This window comes from Phaethon aethereus, assembly GCF_964289735.1.
Source record: "Phaethon aethereus genome assembly, chromosome: 7".
Classification (NCBI taxonomy): domain Eukaryota; kingdom Metazoa; phylum Chordata; class Aves; order Phaethontiformes; family Phaethontidae; genus Phaethon; species Phaethon aethereus.
Window position 1 is genome coordinate 4,089,385 of NC_138583.1, and position 20,723 is coordinate 4,110,107.

At 39.2% G+C, this 20,723-nt stretch overlaps 1 protein-coding gene across 1 annotated transcript; it reads left to right on the top strand.

The window, feature by feature from the left end:
• Positions 1 to 639: 639 nt before the first annotated feature.
• UBE2D1 (ubiquitin conjugating enzyme E2 D1) lies at positions 640 to 18,045 on the top strand (the record flags this gene model as incomplete). The annotated part of the gene is made up of 7 exons (XM_082002580.1): positions 640 to 663; positions 9,171 to 9,234; positions 9,331 to 9,362; positions 12,105 to 12,182; positions 12,440 to 12,545; positions 14,827 to 14,920; positions 18,000 to 18,045. 7 exons carry the CDS (start codon positions 640 to 642, stop codon positions 18,043 to 18,045), a joined length of 444 nt encoding a protein of 147 aa, XP_081858706.1.
• Positions 18,046 to 20,723: the final 2,678 nt, after the last annotated feature.

Sequence of the window (20,723 nt, forward strand, 5' to 3'; positions counted from 1 at the left end):
ACCTACTCAACAGCCTTTTCAACCAGCATACCTCTCCTGTTCCTTTTGTACAGCACTGTGAATGTGATAATCTGGCTTTTACCGATACACGGCCGCAGGTGCCGTAACTCTGAAGCTCCACGCCGTTAGTCTCCTCCTCTTCACGTCTCAGAGTGCCTGTGAAGGACGTGACCTTCAACCACCTTTTGTTCTTTGAACACAAACAGCCTCGTAGTACTTTAGTTTCCCAGGCATCCGCAGAGGGAGAGGACAAGATCACAAAACAAAGCCCACTCACAAAGTGCAATAAATTTTAAGTGCCGGTCTCGGGAAAGAAAATATTTTAAGCGTCACGGAACGTGGCCCGCCCCCGGCGCTGGGGTGGGGTGCGCACCGCCGGCCGCCAGGGGGCAGCAGCGCCGCCGCTCTTCCCACGGACTCCGCTTCCCGGCGCGCCCCGCGAGCAGCCCGGGGCTGCGCAGGCGCAGGCGGGCACGAAGGGCCCGGGGAGCGCGCGCCCCACCCTGCGGCCCTTTTCCGTTCACTCCCCCCAGCCCCCCCCCCCCGCCTCCGCTGGCGCGCGCGGATGCCGTTACCCGCCCGCTCCGCCCCCCCGGCCGCCGCTGCCGCCGCCGCCACCGCCGCCCGCCCCGCGCTCCCATGGCGCTGAAGCGGATACAGAAAGTGAGTGGGGCTGAGCCGCGGTGAAGGGGATGGGAAGGCCTCTTCGTCCCGTTGCGCTCCGGGAGTAGCGGCGGGCCGGGCTGCCGGCTCTGCGGGAGGTGTCGCGGACAGCCGTTGCCCTGCGTTGCCTCAGTCCGGGGCGGGCGGGGGCGGGGGGGGGGGGGGCTGTCCTTCCATCCTCCGTCGCCCGGGTCAATGCCGCCGCCCTCCCCCGGCTGCTGGTCCCGGTTCCGTGGCCCCACGGGGTGGGCTCAGGGGGCGAAGGGGCCCGGCCCCGTGAGGGGCGCGGCTGTCCTGGTCGGAGCGGGCGTGAGGTGGAGAAAGGCTGGCTCTTGTCGGTCTGCTTGCGGCTTCGGGACTCTTCACCTGCTCGAAGGCCCCCTACCCCCAGTCAATCTTTTAAAGTGTTAATAAAACGCCTGCGCTGTTTCCCGAAGCCGTGGGATTGCAAAGTACTGGGTGAAAGGCGAAATTGTCTTAACGAGTTATCTTTAGTAGAGGTGTAAGAAAGATATCTGTTGCCAAAATGTTGCACTGCAGTTGTGCACGGCTTGGTTAGCTCTGTGCGTAAGTTGCTTTCCACATTAGGAAGGGCTGTCAGCCCAGTACTTCATGTGACCTTTGAAGGTATCCCAGTTGTAATGTTGCTGGATAATACTTGTAAATGGCCAGGTTTTAAGTGAGGACTAAACTTATGGATTCCTACTGTTTGGCAAGACCTAATTGGTCATTGTATAGTACCGGCCAAAGAAGCGTTCTGGATGGTAAACATAGGGCTCTAGTTAAATAGTAGCGCATTGGCCATGTTATAGAATACGTGGTATTTTGTTGCTGTTGATGCACTGTGTTTAGTCAGTGTTTGTGCTACATCCTAGACTGTGATGTAATTTCTTGTTCTGAATTCCCTTTGCTATTGCAAAATGTTGGTATTACAGAAATAGACTTCTGTAATGACCAGTTGACCCTGCAGTGAGCAGGTCTGGGATACCCTACAATAGATAGAAAGTTGTTTGGATGGGTCTGTACCAAAAGTCACTAGTTAGGTCTCACGCTACAAATCTTATTATGCCTTTACAGGTAATTAGGGGAAATTTTTGTCACTTCATATCATATATTTGTTATGAATGTTGCATTTGAACGTTATGTAAACTATCAGTAAATTGCTGCCGCGATTTTCTCTAGCAATAACTGTGTTATGCTTCTAGATACTATGGGAATGCGTTGCCTTTTCTTGGCTTTTTAATTTCCCACCTTTTTTTGACTATCTCCTTACACTTGTGTTTATAAGAAGAGGATCGTTCTGAATACCTTCTCTTTACTCTTCTTGTTCAGTTTCGTTCTGCTAACGTGAACAGACAAAGAGAAGGTGGAAAGTCTGGTAGTCTTCTGGTATTTTTGAGATGGAGTGGTAGTTGAAGTCTTCCAAATGAGGTCCATCTAGAACAGGATTGTTCTCCGTATTTTTCTCTTAACGTGTTCCCTGTGTAATGTTTCTTTCTGCTTTAGAGACTTACATGTACACATTGGAAAGCCACAACTTCTTTTAATGTGGCATTTAAAAGCTTCATGTTCAATATATATGAAATTTATAGGTAGACTATTTATGAAAAAGTATCTTTCATCCTGTTAGCCTTATTAGATTCTGTTTCCAGTCTTTGAAAATGAAGAAATGTTTACCAGGATGCTGCTCTCAAGGTAGTATAAGATTTCCTGATTACGCAATAACTTCGGTCTGAAACATGAAGAGATGTCAGGGAAGGAGCTACCAGAAGAGTTGAGGTTAGATTCAGAACTGGTTACCTTTTGCTTCTAGTTTGCAGCAGGAATTACTGTTGCTGGTTTTCTTTTTTTCATTAACTATCTTCATCATTATCGGCTGCCTTTCCAGGGTAAGAAAAAAATACTACTAGAGGAATTTGGCCAAGAGCCTGCCTTTGCAGAAGTAGAAAAGTGGCAAGGAAGTAGGATTGTTTCAAATCGAAAGTTAGAATGAAGAGCAAAAGTTTGAAAAGACAAGTGTATCTTGATGTCACTATAATATGTTGAGCTCTCCTGAAAATTATGAAACGTATTTGTATGATGGTGTGTTTATCTCATCTAACTTCCTGATGTTTCAGACTGGCTATAAAGGTTGGTAGCTATGTTGTATCTCAAGGGTAGGAAGGGATAAGATCTGGCATAGAGGAAATGCCACAAGGATGTCATAGTTTCAGTGCCTAGAGGAACTCTTTGGAGAACAAAGTGCTGTGAGAAAACACAATGGTCTTACTTGGGAGCTTGTCAATCTAGATATACTGTCTCAAGTTAAGCTTGGGTGGTTTTAGGGTGGTTCAGAATTGTGCTTTAACACAGCTAAGGGATTTTGGTGGCAAGCTTGAGTGTTTGTTCACAGTAATTTTGATAATATATGTGTTCGGGATGATAGTGCCTACAGAGGAAGCAAAGCTGTAATACGTAGAAATGTGAGTAAGCATTTTTTGTCTCATACTGGTTCGGACTCCAATTTCTAAATAGTATTGCCATTGTGATCTCTGTGGTTTCATCCCGTCTTTCATGGATCTGCCTTGAGGGACTCCCAAAGGAGGACAGCCTGCAGACTTCAGGACTATACGCTCATAATGGAAAGATGTATTGTCCTTGGGAGCTGTCTTAAAATAGGAGCAACTGAATAGCAAACAAGCAAGCTGATCATTGCATATGGAAGTGCATGAATGTAGTGCTGAGGGTGGAAGAGCAGTGAGGACATCAAGCCCTGGGGTGTAAGCGCAGCTGTCAGTGCCAGCTCCATGACAAATTAATCTTGGAGTTCTTGGAAGGATGGGGGATTCTTATTCATCTTAAGCTGAGGAGTCTGTATTCTTTTACCTTGTCAGTGCTTTACTCTGCCATAGCGTGAAAGAAAGGCAGTATGTGTCTGTGCTGTCAAAAACTTCAGGCTGCGCTCCGGCAGAATAAATGTTCCTTGGGGCTGGAGTTGCCTCTCTGTAGTCTATGACGCACCAATGAAAGAATAACCCACGTTTTTGTGGGCATTGTAAATTCCAAATGTTGCAAATTATGAAAACAAAACTAATAGTGTAGGTTTCAATTGGGAAGGGATATTTTGCAAAGAAGCCTTTATTGTTACCGCCTCTGGAAACTGAGACATCAGGGCTTTTGTGCAAGGTAGAAAATAATTCAGGCTGACAAATTATGTAAGTTAGTGTACAGGTCAGTTCTGCCCATCTGCCCAGTGCAGAACCGCTTTTCTGAGGTTCCTGTTCTGAATCCTTTGTTTACATACCTCATTGCGAGTTTGCTGTCCTGTCAGCTCAGCATGACAGTTGAGGAGATTGTTTTCATCATAAATCCTACAGTTCTGAGTGCTCCTCTAGTGTTAATGAGGGGTTGATGTTGTGTTTGTTAATGGCTGAGGCTGTTTTGAAATCCGTACAAACCCAGTAGCTACTTTTGTTGTACTTTTTGGTTTACTTTTTAAAAATGGATTTAGAAGCGATTTTTAAAGCAGTGCCAAACTATTTTATGACATATTTGAAGACTGGTTTAAAAACAGCTGTTGTTTTTTATCTTGATGCATAGTGCTTGATTGTTTTTCTCCCACAACTCAGTAAGAATAGAAGCATTCAGACATTTAGGTATGTCAGTGAACTAGATGTCTGTTTGTTTCAGTATGTGTTTCGTATATGTGTAGACTAACAGGAGGTACTGACTTGGATATTTATGTTACTCTAAATTGACTGAAGTAACTCAAATTTTATCAATACTTGTAGTTTAGATTTTGACTTTAAACTGTTGAGTCGCATGCTTCCTTTGGATGGTAATAAACATAGTAAGGAAATGTCTTTTTTGGATCTGTAATATGTTTTACTTAGCTTTCAAAGCATCAGTTGTGATATCACAACAATATTTTTTTGCATTGAAACAATGCATAAAAATAGAATATATATACTTTATTACTAGACTTACCTTTATATCAAGAAATGTTATGATAAATATTTGCTTTACATTCACCAAATTTATGAAGAACAGAGAATCCTTTAACTAGTCTAGGTATGAGCACTGGTTTGTTGTTTTTTGGGATTGTTTTGGGTTTTTTTTGACGGATGGTTCCAAACAGCATTAATATAATAGCAGCAGTCTATGCATGAAGTTGTTAGGAAGTGAGCCTGTGGTCTACAGTGCATTTTGTGCAAGAAATGAAGAACATTGGCTGGCAAATATAAAAACCTATTTTTTAAAATAATGGTCTAATGGTCTTTTAAAAAAGGCTCTGGTTGTGGTTTTGTGTCACTTAAAGAATTAAAATAGCTTTTAGTGATGCTGCCTGCAGTTTATTTTGGTCTTCGATAGTCTACAGTCTTTTTTTTCTGACTACTTTTTTTCTTTAACTGGAAAAAAGGAGACATTTTTAGGCCTTGCTTTTTTTTTTTGTTACTACTCATGCCATTGAGTGCCAATGAGTACTACGCTGAGAATATTTATCTCCTTCTTGTCAAAGTATCCTTTACAATCTTGTTCTAGTAGCTTTTTAGGAGAGAAGCCTGGCTGCTAATGAAGCATGTAATTGTTCAACTGGCCTCCTAGTCTTCACCAACTTTATACTTCCATGAAACACATCCTGTATTATACTTTGACAAAGAGCACTAGTCTGCACGTTCAGAAATATTCCCAGCATTCGCAGCTTACCATAGCAGGTGTTTTACATCTGTTAAACTTGACTTAAAAATTTTTTGTCTCGTGCTGCCCACAGAGCTATTACGCAGTGTGTCTGGTGCAATGAAAGATGATAATTTGGAAGTTTTGCTCTGTCTATCTCCAGTAATTGTTGTTTAGCATTACGCTAAATTGTTAGTCACACCTGGTCATGGATCCCGCTTACTTTTGTGCTCTGCTGCTGTTCTGTAGTTACAAATAGGAGAAATAGTTTACTCTTGCAACCAGTTAGAGACATAGAATTGACAGTATTCTCTTCTACTCAGTAATATTTCCTATATTTGAGAGGATTAGAAGATTTAGTCCTACCAGTGTCCTCAACTTAGCTGCCTTCTCTGTAAAAAGTTTATCCTGGCTGTATTGGGATAGTGTGGCATGTGGTGGAGCTCTTGACAGATGCGTTTATGCTGTGACATTCACCAGTGTTTGAAATAACTGATACTTCTGTTTGCATCTTCTGAAAAATTACAAAATCAAAATTTTGGTTGTGTATATTCTCATAAAAGATATTGCACCAGTGTACGCTGTAATTTGTAGTGTTGACTTTCTCTTTCGAAACTGGATCTGCGCTGCTTTGAGTTGTAGATGACATTTGTTAGCCTATGTCGGTCAAAGCCTTGCACCGGCATTTTCTATGCCAGTAACTAAAAATGTCAGTGTAGACAAGGCCTTGAAGGAACCAGACCTGCATCATGCAGCTACGTGGTGATAATCCATAAAACATGGACAAAACTGCTGGAACCAGTTAACTTAAAAGTACAGGGAAATCTTCAGTGTTGTCTGTATAATGCCTTACATACAGTTCTCTTGCAATTCTTGATGAGGTTTCAGCACGTTGGGCTTTGCAACTCTATGGACTTGTCTCTTGATGCAGCAAGGTTTCGGGCTTCTTGTGAAAAGCATCTTTGCTGCTTTGTGTAGAGAATTCTTGTATTCAACATCTCATTCTTTTGTGAATATGTAAAGTGTTGAAGCAGTATTTCTACGCTTATTTACTCTAGAGAATCATCACAACTCTTCTGCAGTGTTTGGCTCTGGACACTGGCAAGTCAGCCTGACTCGTGGGGGACATTCTATCTCCTTGCACCACTTCAAAAGATGTAGGAAAGCTTGAAGCCTAAATCTTACAGCTCTCCAGATAATTTTGCTTTGAATATGAAGCTTAAACAGCATAATTAACAGTATAAAGCTGAATAGATCTTTGTTTTTATCACAGCTTGATCTGAGCTTCTGTATGTAAAAGCTCAAACAGTTAACACTGTCAAACCCCATTTACAAAGTTTGATCATATTAACATTTGTATTTTTAAACCGCATTAATATCAATACATTATTTCTTATGATTGGAAAATACGGCTTGAATTTGCTCTATCAGGTTTTTGACGTTTGGTCTGGCTTTGTTTCCTAGCTGCAGAAGCTCTCTGAATGTATCTGTGAATGTTGCTCTCATTTAGTGAAGTTGGTTGAAGAGAACATTTTCTTCATCACTATTAGGGAAATATTAATAACAGGAGTTGATAGTTCTGGGTCTCATCAAGGTATGATTAAAAACATGTTTGTTTTTATCATGGACACAAATGATTTTATCATGGAACAAATTGAAGGTATATGCCTGAGGAGCCTTCCCCAGTTCCTACCAATTCTGAAGTACATATGTACCTATGAAAAACCCAATTTGTGTGGTTTTGGGGTATGTAAAGATCTCGAGGAGAGAATCTAACAAATGAGAGTACTGTTATGGACTTGCAGCTCCAAAATTAAGTGCTTGCCTAGCAGTTCGTGTATGCATAAATGAATGTTTGCATCTATTTTGGAGGCTTTCTGAAGAGTTAAGCTACATATTTTTCCTGTCATTGCCTTTAATTTAGTAGTCAGCCATGACTGCTATAAAACAGGTGATTTCTAGGCTTTGAGTTCTGTTTTGGCTAACAGTCTCATGTAGCTGGCTCTTTTTTAGTGGGTGTGCAAGACTTAATCGCTTGTTGGTTAGATTGTGAGTTGCAAATTGGAGTAGATAGTGGCTGTAACTGTCCTGCTTGTGATTCCTGGAAATTTGAGACTTGTTGACTCCCTTCGTGTACTGGCAAGGACTTGGCTTTGCATAGATTACTGGTTCTCTTTATCACTCCCTTAGTGAAATTTGAATCCTCCGATTAAAAAGGGAACTGCACTTTTAGAGGGTTTTGCTATTGCCTTTATTAGTCAAAGTCTGGCCTGGAATGTTGTTTCTGGACCAGCACACAGTCTCACCAACAGAATAACATTGAGGGCAGACAAGAATGCTAGTTGGCAACCTGAGATATTTCAGCATATATCAAATAATTGTCTCTTATTTTAAATCGCCAAGATTGTGAGGAGTGATTTCAGAGCAAGTAGTAACGTTACTACTGTATTACCTGGCTGAAGATACATTGCAGTGCCTGACTTCAAATTCAGGGCCAAGAGTGGACCTATAAGAAGTGTGCCTGAATTTAGGTGCTAGGTCCATGGTAAGTTGGGTCCCTTGAAGGGAGAACTGGGTGTGTTGAAATGTTTATGGGATGTCGTAAATGGATAAATATATCATAGCAGTTGAGAAGTGCAGAGTTTTAACCCTTCAAATTGTACGTAAGGTCTGATCCCTCTATGTACGCAAATTCTACATTTGAGTTAAACTTAGTTCCGAATTAAACATTGATTTTGGAAGTAGTTGTCTTGACTAATGATTTTTGGGTAGAAATGTTTCCACTGTTGCTCCTTAGGCTAAAATCCAGGAGATACTTGCAGACCTGCTTATGTCTATTGTTGACTTAAATAATTTCTGTATGTTTTGAGTAATTAGTTGACTGATGAACAGTGGCTTAGGACACATCTTTTAGTTTATTTCAATGGAAGTATTTACACGTAGTTGTTAAACTTATCACAGCACTGTTCCTATCAGCTTAGAATTGGAAGAAGTTTTTTGTTATTAGTACAGTAAAAATTCAGGCATCGAAAGTGGTATAATAAATTAAACAAGGCAAATGAACCAACATTAATGCCTGGCTTGTTTTGAATTGGATATAGTAATGATAAATTATATGAAAAGCTGAGCTGGTTTTGTATAATTAAATAATAACTTTAACTTATTTGGGACTGTGTGGACTTCTGCAAGATAAATAAATCAGTTGACATGCAAAAGCTTCTTTGAATGTTTCTCTTAAATTTCAACTTTCTTGGTTTTTTTTTTTAGCAGTTATTTTGGAAAAAAAAATGCAGGGAATTAAATCAAGGTATGGTAAATAAGATGTGGAGCTAATATTTTTCCTTTGTTTTCTAGTTTGCTTAGGAACCTTTATGTTATCTTTATATTCATCTCGAGGCAGACTGCAAACATTTTATGAGCTAGCTTAACTCAGCTCGTGTACATAGATTAGGCCAATACAAGAAGCTTTTGTAAAATCAAAAGCTAGAGGAGCAGTCAGATTAGTGCATACATTTCTGAATTAAGTGGTGAGTTTATAGGGAAATCAAGAAACCCTCCATTTTCTTTTGTTTTTCTGTCTCTATTTCAGTATATCCAGCTTATTATGAACTTGGTTGTAACTCTTATAAATACTTTCGGATATTAATTTATAGCACAATGTTGTCTTCTGCTGCAGAGCTGTGTGGCAAAAAAACCCTTTCAATGTCAGTGGACATCTCAGGTGTTATTTCTTTAAAAATACCACAGGTCTATTCAATAAAAGCTGCTCGCGTTCTCATTTTGAAGTGATGCTGCTGAGTGGTGTGTATTTTCATGTAGATGTCTCTCAAATATTTGTGTGTTTCTTACAGGAACTAAGTGATTTGCAGCGAGACCCACCAGCCCACTGTTCTGCTGGACCTGTTGGCGATGACTGTAAGTTCTTCATAAGTTCAACTACGACAATGTACTATTTTGGTTAAGAAAAAGCTTGGGAAAATCTCTTAATTGTTGTATTTTTTTCACTTTCAGTGTTTCACTGGCAAGCAACAATAATGGGACCTGTAAGTATGTAATTCGTGCCCCTTAAAGTAGACCTTGTTTCCCTTTTTGCTGTGGAAGGATTTGTTTGGGTTTCTGTAAACATGGCAGTCAAATTCAGCTGAGCTATGTACATATTAAAGATCTGGGTGGTATTGTTGTTCTTGGTTTCTTTCTGTAACTGTTCAAAAATCTGTCCTCTTCATGAAGTTAGGAGTGCTTAATCAGTTAGCTGCGATGTTTGAATTGGTGATGTGGGCTGCAAAGTGAAAAGCTGACTTTTCAAAGATGAACATTTCAATTCTGGAAGATTCATACATCTGAAAGGAGGAAGAGTGCGTGTAATTCAGTGTTAAAGTTGATAACTGTAAACAAGAGTGATGTTGCACAGGGTTATTTGGGGGCTTTTAGGTAGAGCTGATTTGGTGGCTGTGATGCGGCTCTGACAAAAACAGATGGCTTTTGCAAACTGTAGACCAGCAATTGTGGGTACTTTTGGTTTCTGTGTGAGAAAGGCCTGCTTTCCTTGGGTTGAGGGAGATCTCTAAAGATCCCATTTATGTCTCCAGTCAAGGAAATGACTTAAGAACTGAAAGTCTTAAAGGAAAACTGAAAATGGTTTCAGTGTAAAGAATACAGAACAATATGACCTGAGGGAAGGGGTGTTTATTAGTATCATGGTAAGGAGTTTGTATTCCTAGCGGTTTTGCTTTGGTCTTACTAATTTGGAAAGAAGAGTTTCTGGTTCAGATGATGAGCTGAACCACTGTATGAGTTGAAATTTTGAGACAATACTTAATCCATTAAGATGAAGCATCAGATGGTGGAGAAAAGTGGAATTGTGACTGCTTTGAGGCTATTTCTGCATTTTCAGCACAGCTGCTCTGAAGCAGTGAAAGATGAGTTACTAATTTGCTGGAGGCTGTTGTCCAACTTGTCAATGGCCCAGCAGCAACTGAAATGATTGTGACAAGTTTTTCTGTAGAATACTAATGTTTTTGACATTTTTCTTTGAGAACTATGTTCTTTCATATACAAAGTCATTGTGACCCTTGCCCTTCTGTGCTGCTTAAAGGTGAATGGCAAAACAGCAGAGAAGTTAAAAGTTAACAAAAGCTTATGTGCTGGCTGCCACCAATAATGTCTCTGCCTTGAATGACTCTGATGAGCTGAGTAAGGAAAGTACTAGCACATAAATCAAAACTTAAATTCCTTTTTTATTTTTTCTTTGAGCTTGCAGTTCACCTTCCATATTCTGTAGTGGAGGATACTCTTTTCTTTGCTTCAGGGTCCTCAGATTTCTCTAGTTAAAGATAAGAATGAGCATCTCTTGTGAACCTTTCTCAGCCAGATCTGCCAACAAGAACAGAACACAGTTGGCATGTTAATCCTTTGTCTTGATAGTATAAGGAAATAGGGATGCATATCCTTCATGTTTCCTGATGGCCTGAGGGAAGCACAGGACTAAAGCTTACCTTCAGAATTCACTTCCTATGTGTGGAAGTAGGGTAACCTCATCTCCTGTCTATGGGCATCATCAATTTGTCTTACATACCTTACTCACAAAACATACTGTGACTTCGCTTTGCCTTTTGTCTGACACTGAATTTGTCTCATCTTCAGCTTATTTTAACTTTGACAAATCCATTTAGTATGCATGCAAGCAGTCCTTTCAAACCTAAATGGAAGTACAGCGGCAATCTCTTCTGATGTTACCTAATGCTGACTTGTTAGCAGTACTATATATAACCTGCCTTGTGTTGCAACACTGTCTGTGTTTTGAGTGTGTAAGACGACATGGCTTAGTGGACCATTTGTGACTTTACCTCTTATATCCATCTCTAAAACTGTAATTTTGCTCATTTCCAAGGTAAACATTTTATTTAAAAAACAGTTTGCCTTTGCTTCCATAAGAAAACCCAGAAACTTGATCAGCTGCAGCTTTGCTGAGGCTGAGTTCCTACGTTGCTGGTTTAAACTTACCAAGCAATGAGAAAGGTTTTCTTCTCCTTCCCTTAATCAGAAATGGCAGCACTTGCTCTCTATCATTTAGCATTGAGACTTTCCCCTCGCTGGTCTAGCCAATAAAAATTAAAGATTTCCTCAACAGATGACTGCAACAAAGTTATTTCTATCTATTAACTGTGTGCAACCTGGACGTAAACCTGTGCACATGTTCTCTAACAAAATGCATGTTCACAGATTTGTACAGGTCACAAAGATGTTGTGTGTTTTAAAACTCCCTGATGTCATCATGATCAGCTGAATTATGTTGGAAAATCCTACTCTTTGCATCTGCAAAGAGAAACCGCTTCTTAAGGTAAGTATATTTGTAGCTTAAGGATGGAGGAGGATCAGAGCAGCTGTGGTATTGCACGGAGGCAGGATTTGGAAGACTGGCTTGGGGTTTTGTATTCTCCTTGGTGCAGTGGAGCTGATGGATCAGCAGTTTTGTAGCTCCACCAGTCAAACACTGCTCTCCCCAAGAAGGGCAGCACCCAGTAGCATGTTGCGCCACTGCAGTAGTAGCCATGGTTGGCTCTACCATAGCTCTGCAAGCCAGTTGGAGGGTCCAGTTCCCTCTGTGCCTTCCCAGTACACAGCCCATAGTGGGCTGTGACCCATAACATGGGCTGTGTACTGGGGGAAAAAAGGATTTTCTGTGATACTCATAGCTTTGGGAGGTTATCTGCGTTCAGAAAGGAAGCTCCAAAATAACTGCAATATATTAATATATGTTTTGTTTGTTTTGGTTTTTTCCCCAGCCTGATAGTGCATATCAAGGGGGAGTATTTTTTCTCACAGTACACTTTCCAACAGACTATCCTTTCAAACCACCAAAGGTAAGTCCTTTCTCTCAAAACTTGTGCAATTTTTCTGGTCAAAGCTTTGTTTCTATGTCTTAGTTGTTTGAAGCTTAATTTTGGAAGTTAAAACCAGAAGGGGCAGCCATAGGATACATGTTCATAGGGGATGAACAAATGAGACTGTACAATAGATTATTTTGGCAGATCTAGTATGACTGGAACTGAAGGGACAATGTTAAGGGTTCCAAATGTAATAAATAGAATGTTGTTACTTGTTTTATTTATTATTCCAGATTGCTTTTACAACAAAAATATACCACCCAAACATAAATAGTAATGGGAGTATTTGTCTTGATATCCTGAGATCGCAATGGTCACCAGCTCTGACTGTATCTAAAGGTAAACTCGCAGATTTGCTAATGAATTTATGAAATTGCATATGTTTCCACGGTGCTTTTTTGTGTATTACTGCACCGTCTAAGGGTGACGAGTGGGAACGCGTTTAGCCTGCTTGTTACAGAAGTGGCAAAATCCATTGGAATTCTTGTTATGATCCGAGATCTTACACAGTTTATTTGGAGTGTCACATTACATACAATATTATGTGCATGGTGAAGAAATGTTCTAAAACAAGTTGAGTAAGATAACAAATACCCAAATAGCCTGAAATGCAACTTCTGTATTACAGCTGACTGTGCATGCAGAACTGAGGAGAGACTGGTTGAGAGAGCTTCAAAATCAAATGAATTTGGGTGTAAATGCAAAACCCTGATACTGACGAGTGTGGGCTTGCCTGAGTGCTTATTGATGGCTCTTTGTGTTGCCTGAGCATCCTTGTGTGGGCTAAAGTCTGAATTATGCTTTATTTTAAAATGAGATGAATTATTCTGGTTTGCATTCCTCTGTAAGATGACTATTTTAAAATATAGCTGCTTTCAAAGTAATCGGTAAAAGATTTATTAAAATATTCTAGTCCTGTAGTTAAACTTTCTGAAGTTGAACACTGTAGATTTTTTTGAACATTGAGGCTACAGTTAAGCGGTTCCTTTGTTGTAGGCATTCAAAAGCTGCTTAAAAGGTGCTATCGTCGTTTTTTCTCACCCATCTTCAAAATGCTTAGGCACACTGGTAGTCAGCCATATTACAGAAAGTTTTCATGTGACTCAAAAGGTTAAACAGTATCACGTCTTGCTTATGTGCTTGAGAGCTCTCTAAACCATGTGTCTCTTGAGAACAGTGTCATTGCATTTGGTGTACAAGCAAAGAAAAAATTGTTAAGTTTTCGTCCAATGGAAATTGCTCTATGCAAGTGCCATTGCTGTATCTCCTTGGAAAAGCTACTCACACGTAACATCCCTGTGCAGTAATCTCACAAGCTAAATAAACTCTAAGTTTAATACTGTTTCCTGATATAGTTGCTGAAGACATGAATTACTATTGTGTGTAGTTGGTATTAAATTTCCACAGAAATTGGCTGATTGTTTTATTGCTGAGAAAAAAATTGGCTTGTTTCTAGTTATTTAGAAGGTATTTAGCAAATAAGAGTTGGCAGTTATGTTTAACAGTTTGCATTTACAACTGAAAACTTTTTCAGTTTTTAGGTCTTCAGTACTTTTCTGTGTCTTTACTTGTTGAGCATTCCTTCAGTTATAAAGAGGAACGGTCTTCTGGTCTTATGAGTTCTGATTTGACGTGCTTTTAATGTGCTTGCACATTATATATTTCATAAACTGGAAGTTTCTCCTTTATAGCTCTTGTTTTACTGAATCAAAGGATTACAGCGTACCGATAGCACCTTTGATTGGTGTGACCAGGTATTCTAATCTGATTTTCTAATATTGCTGTTGTATTTGGCACTTGATAAAATGCAATATGTCAGTATGAAGTCGTCGAACTTGCTGCAGCTGACAACAGATGTTAGTCCGGGCTCTCTTATTACAAGACAAAGCACAGAAAAACACTCATATCCTACAGCAGATTCTCACCGTAGCAACAAATTCCCTTTCACTACATGTTAGAATTGTTTAACTGTATACTCTTGTATTCATATTAGTTCTGAGTGTAAAAATAGAAATTTCCTGAAAAATATGGACTGAAAATATTAGAAAGCTCAAATACCCTTGGTTCAATACCAGGAAATGAATATGGAATTATAAATTAATACCTGCATAGAATACTGATGAAGTATTTTCTCCAAATGGAAGTCACACTTCTATCAAATTAAGTGAAATATTCATATGAAGGAGGGAGTAACTGTCAGACCAGAAGTGGAGAAGGATATGCACAAATAGAGTATTGCATGGAAGTGAAACATGAACAATATTAATTATCTTAAATAATTGTAGATGGAAGAGCTTAGTTTGATCAAATATTTATAGGTAATTTTGTAGTCTGTAGTTTGTTTAATGCTCATAGGTTAAAACATGGGGGAGAGATCATTACAAAAGGTAGAGGTCCATGGGTTGCAAATTCTTTAGGCTAGTTTCAGGTGTTGTTTACTCAAGACCTAGAAAAATGATGCTAGGTCAACGTTTCTGAGCAGAACTGCTATGTGAAAGCTTATTACTAATTCTCTTTCCAATCTCCCTTCCACCACCTTCCTCCAGTGAACTGGAATATATTAAAGGATTATAGAAATGAAGCAAACTAACTTGTTTAATCTAGTGTTTCTTTTATTTAGTTTTATTGTCCATATGCTCCTTACTTTGTGATCCTAATCCAGATGATCCTTTAGTACCGGATATTGCACAGATCTACAAGTCAGACAAGGAAAAGTGAGTATAACATATATGTATTTGTTTGTGTGGTGCTTGCAGCTGGTTTTCTGCTATGCACCTTCTACCTTAACTTTTAAAGATACTGTCTTCATAGATTTCTACAGGATTAGATTTTTAAATCTTGAAAATATCTATCAGTGGAATGGCAAGCAGGAAGCTGTAGGCATACACAGCTGTTGGCTACTTCATTTTTTTTTTTTTACTTAGTTGCATAAAACATTCACACTTCTGTGTTGTGTGTTAATATTCATTGCATGGAAAATCATTTGTTGCTACTGTGATCCTTTGGTTGTAAAACCTATGCCTTTAAGATGTGAAGTATGAACAACAAACGTGTTTTTGATCCAATTGTCTAAATGTAGGATAGACTAATATTCAGCTCTGTTTATTGCTAAGAACCATTGTCACATTTATTGCAATTTGCAGCATCTCACAGAGGAAAAGGACCTCTTTTACTTTCTAGAACAGCTGTAGAACTTGCAGGAAGTTTCTGATTTTGGGTAGGTAACGTGGACAGCACATAACTGAAGCATTATATGCTTCTGGACCAAACGTGATTTTCATTTGAGGAGTTTTAACTCTAAAAGTGCTATACTGAGTGAAACATCTATGCTGGGGTCTTTTACTTACAGTGTGGATTTCCTAAAGTTCAGTTTTAAGGCTTACTGACTCCTTGTTGTACATCACCCCCAAGGAGGGCTTTGAAATACTGTCTTATAACTACATACGTGGCAGAACCCTCACAGTATCAGGTAACAGGGTTTAGAGGTCACTAGCAAGCCCAATGCTTGGCATAGCGGGGTTTCTTTCTCAAGCAGTACCTAGAGTGACTCCTTTTGCCACTCAAGCTTTGAATAGTGACATTTATGGATATCTAAGGAGTGATGCATTGATTTCTTAAGAGTTTGTTGCAGTTGTGGGGGGCAGGAAGCTCAGGCTCTTTATTCAACAGATTAAAGACTACATGATTGCCAAAGGGTTCCATGGAGTTTCAGTTCCATGGAATACTACCTGTGGGGGATGTTCCATCTTTGCTGCTTTCTGCTGATATATCAGCTACCTGTTTGTCCTGGGCTTACAAACTTGAAAAACATTATTCATGGAAAAGGTTATAGAATCAGTGAGCCAGGAAGCAAATATTTTGCATGCCACTGGGAGATTCCATTGAACTCTGCTATAGGCATTTTGAGCACAATCCAGGACATAGTCTACAGTCTATCATTATGGCCCGAGCTGTCTTCTGTAACAGGGTTTTAGCACCTGTGGATTTTCTAGGGGTGTGTGTGGGATTAAGACATTCTGAAACACAAGATCAGTTTAGGATAATAACGAGGAATAGGAGTCTCTAAGGTTTTCCAAATACATCCAGTCCTAATCTGCCAAGAATGGAATAACCTTCCACAAAATGAATTTGTCACATTTTCTGGTGGCCTTGACAATAAATTAAGTAGTCATAGCCATGCAGCACATTCATAGACAGCCTAACTGCTGCCGTTCATCTGACTATTTCTTCAAGCTGTGGAAAAGGTTATGGATTTAGTTTGGGGCAGGCTTTTTATCCTTGGTACTTCAGCTGCTTTTTGGTAACCTATTTTAATTGCTAGACTCTTTGCTACAGATTGTGTGGAATGTATGTGATAACCAGGAGGATTTTTGACTTTCTGGTTAATTGACTGAGAAATTGTTTGGTACCTACTTTTTAGTAATCAGCCATTGAAGACTTCTTGCAGTGCATGCTAATGGCCTGTGGTTCATTGCTTATCACAGGTCCGTGAACATTTCTGAGTATTGCTTTTTCCTTGAGGACTGGATAGAGGAGGAGTGATGTAGAAGTTACATGGAAGCCTATGGTTTAGTTTTTTTCTCCCTAGAGTTAAGAATTACTAAAATGGCCTTTTTTTGACAGTTCGATGTCCGATATAATCAAACCGCATAACCCACTTCCAAAGTGCTTGAACTCTGTGGCTTGTACTGCAAAGCAGGTAGTGTTCAAGTTGAGGATGTTGTGCCTCAGCTTCTGCCCATTTGTGTCTCAGCTTTTGTCCATGCACTCACTTAGTAGTGATTTCAGCTATTGTGCCTCCTGTTTTTGAAGGAAGTGAGCAAGGGATATTTCTCTTATCTCCCAAACTTGAAATGTAATCATTGCTGGAGAAAGTGAGAGAACATGTAGTCTTGACTATAGCTTTATCTTCTGATGCTGATCACCTATTACATTTTTTAATCTCAGCTTGGATTTAGAAAATGAAAGATGTGTCTAGTTATCCCTGAGCATTTATCTATGGGTATTTTACTCTAAGTAAAAACCCAAAGATTTGTATGGTAGCATATTCTTAAGAATAAAACCAGATGGCATGTGAGTTGCTATATGGATCTTAAGAAACGGATTTAAAAACTTGTCACCGTTTTTTCTAGAAGACATGGAAGAAAGTGAATTTAGTCTGAAGCGTGGAATGTAACAAATGTGAGGACCAGGGAGAAAGTTGTTGACTCTCTAGGGACATTTACCTTTGGGAGTGCTAGTCAGCTTCATATCAGAAGGAAAAGACCCAACACTTAAAATCTAAGTAAAAAATGCTTTTCAGGAAATTTTCCTTTCAGGCTTCTGAAATGCAAAATGGAGAATAAAAAAAAAAAAAAAAATCACTGTGCCTTCTTATCCTCCCCTTTTCAAAACCAGCTAATTATACTGAATTTTATGCAACTAAAATGTGTGAACTTTGTCAGACTGCTAATAGCATACACATTTAGGAACAACTGACAACAAATTCCTGTTAAGATACATATAAGGGAACCAGATGTGAAATGCTAACTAAGTATGCAGAATGATATGCATTTTGATAGAAACTGGAGAGCTTTGTTTTGAGTTTGAGACTAATGAGCTTTTGATAGGTAGCCTTAGAAACTGAACATGCAGTGGATATGTGTTTCTTGGTTTTTTTGACTATTTTAACATTATTTGAATCAATGCTAAGAGGTGAAAAGCTCAGTAACATCTGTATTAAGTAAATATGTGGCTATTGTCAATGTATCACTAACAGCTCTTCACTGTAATGCCTTCTTTCTGTACGTACAGATACAACAGACATGCCAGAGAATGGACTCAGAAATATGCAATGTAAACTTGTGAAGACTTTTTCATATACCACAGAGTACTGTAAATTCTAGGGTTTTTTTTCAAAATTAGAAGGAAATGGAGCACAGTTTACTGTTGAAATGTATCATGATGCCCCTTGAATTTTTTTCACCCATTTAAGTGTGTTTCTGGAGCAAGGGAGAACAAACTTCCAAAAATAACCTTATGACTGTGATAAGAATATTTATCCTCTTTGTATGCTTTGCAGAAGACATTTGTTACGGTTTTTAAGAGTTGGACATCTGCATCTTCAGACTACAAGATCCATAATGCAGTTGTAAAGCAACCAAATTATTTTTGCTGGAAAAAGTAGCTGTTTTTATGTGATGAATACTGTATGTGTGTCCTTAAAGTACGTTGTCTGTTTCATAAGTGTGTTCAAATTTCATTTTGTTAGTTCACTTACATAATTTGTACTTTTTTACTGTATAGACTACATATTTTATTTACCATGCAAGTCATTTCATTTTAGACTTACTTGCTTGTGCACAGTATTGACAAGATACAACTGCTAGTAATGAAAATAATTGGAGTATCCCACCCGTAAGGATATTCTAAAGAGTGACTGCAGATTTCTTAAAACCTAAAATGATCTTTGCACTGTAATTCTTTGTATGCTGACTATGGAGAAACACTCGGTTTTGATTCTGTTGCATACTTGACTTAATTTTATTGCAATGTGAACTAATTGCACTGCTATGTAGAAAGATACGTAACCGTTTTGTTGCTATTCACAAATGATTTTTGACATGTGAGCAACATAACACTATCACAGACCTTTTAAAAATCTAAATGTAGCCTTTTCCATATAAATAAAATGCATTTTCTACTACTTGTCTTGGCTGTTTTTTAAGTCATGCATATCCTTAAGGTGCTTGTTCTAACATTAGAGAGTCAAATTATTAAGTGTGCATGTGTCTTGTAGACAAAAGGGAAAATAAAGCCATGCATCATGTACTACTTAGAACTGTGTTGCAATTAATTTTCATGCTAGCTTTAGCCTAATTTATTTAGCATGCTATGCCCCTTGTTTTATGTAGGATTTCAACTAGTTTAATAACATGTTACGTCTATATCCACGTACGGAGGAAATAGAAGTGTTTGAAGATCAAACACTTCAGATAAGGTGGTGTGTTGGCAATATCAGAATGTTACAGTAAACTTCTCGCACTAGAAGCTAACTTTTCCATTAACTGGCACTTCAGTTGCTTCAGACTATGCATGTGGAATACCAATAGTGCTGGAGGGGGGCAGTCTTGTCTTATAAAGTAGATTAAAAGCAGAAGAATTTTGATTTCCTACTGTACCACCTTCTTGGGTATATGAAAATAAAAATGCCTGACTAATGTTTTTCGCTGTAACTTGCACATGAAAGAAAAGTGACTTGTAGTTCGGAAATTTGTCGTCATACAGTGTATTTTTAACACTACAAAAATATTTGGGTGTTTTTCTGTAATGAATGCCAAACTGGAATTTGGGTTGTGGGCGGGAAGCATGCACAGTAGGAACTTTTATTCCTGCCAGTGGAATATTGTTACCTTCATGCTTGCTGACCCAAATGGCCTGTTGGCCACATATGGAGCAACTGTCCCTCCCATGCTACAGTTTTATCTGTGCTGTAATGATGATTTTTTGAAACAAAAGCTTGATGGAGAGTGGCTCTGCTCATCTGAAAATATTATTGTTTGCTTCAGATTGTAAGCTGAATAAATTGGGGGGGGGGATGTTTTTAAAATGAGTGCTTCCTTATACTTGAACTAGGACAATGTAGCTAGGAAAGCAAAGCCATTGTTTATATACTGCGAAAATGGTGGTGGAAAACTGACCATCTGAATGTGTTCCCAGAGCTTTTATTTATTTTTTTCTAGATGGGTAGTAATGCTTTTGTACTAGAAGTTATTAAAATGTTTGCAATATCTGTATTGAACTATGTGAAACTAGGAGTTAGACTTGCTCACTTTCTTTTGGTGTACTGACTTGTATTGGGGGCGGTTTGAAAACGCGTGTATTATACCTAGTAATTTTTCTGCCGTGTGCCATATGTGCAAGAATGACTTTCCATCACAGTGCAAGACCAGCAGGATCATCAAAAACCCACAGACCAGCAAAAATGAGTAAGGCATGCTGCCTATGGCATATTTATGTACTAAGAAAACAATTCTGTCTCTAAAAATAATTTGGTCTTAGGCTGATGCTGTCCAGAAAACCTAAGTGTTTGATTCTCTGAGCATTTCAAAAGCAGAAAGTGTTGGAGACAAATACTTGATGATGCTTTGCCAGAATGAAGTTTAAAATAAAAAAAATCTCTACTGTGATAAGTAGAGTTACTCTGTTACTGTAAAAAGCATCATGTACGGGGGTGGGGGGGATTATACCTGGAAGGTTACTCTGTCCTGTGCTCTTTACTATAATGGAAAGAAATTGCATCCTCTCGGCATTCTTATTTGTTTCCCTCTTATGTCCTACCCCCAGCTGCCCCGTCCCCCGTTTCGGGTGCAGCGGGTACCCCGCTTGCTGTGTGATTAAGAGGAAAGGGGTGAAACTGTGCTTCATCAGCTTATGCGTCATGGCTTTCTGATCCGGGTGTTGTTTGCTACCTGCATATACTATAATAAAGACGGAAGAAAGCCACTGGGCCGCTCGTCTACCTCTGTTACAGGCCGC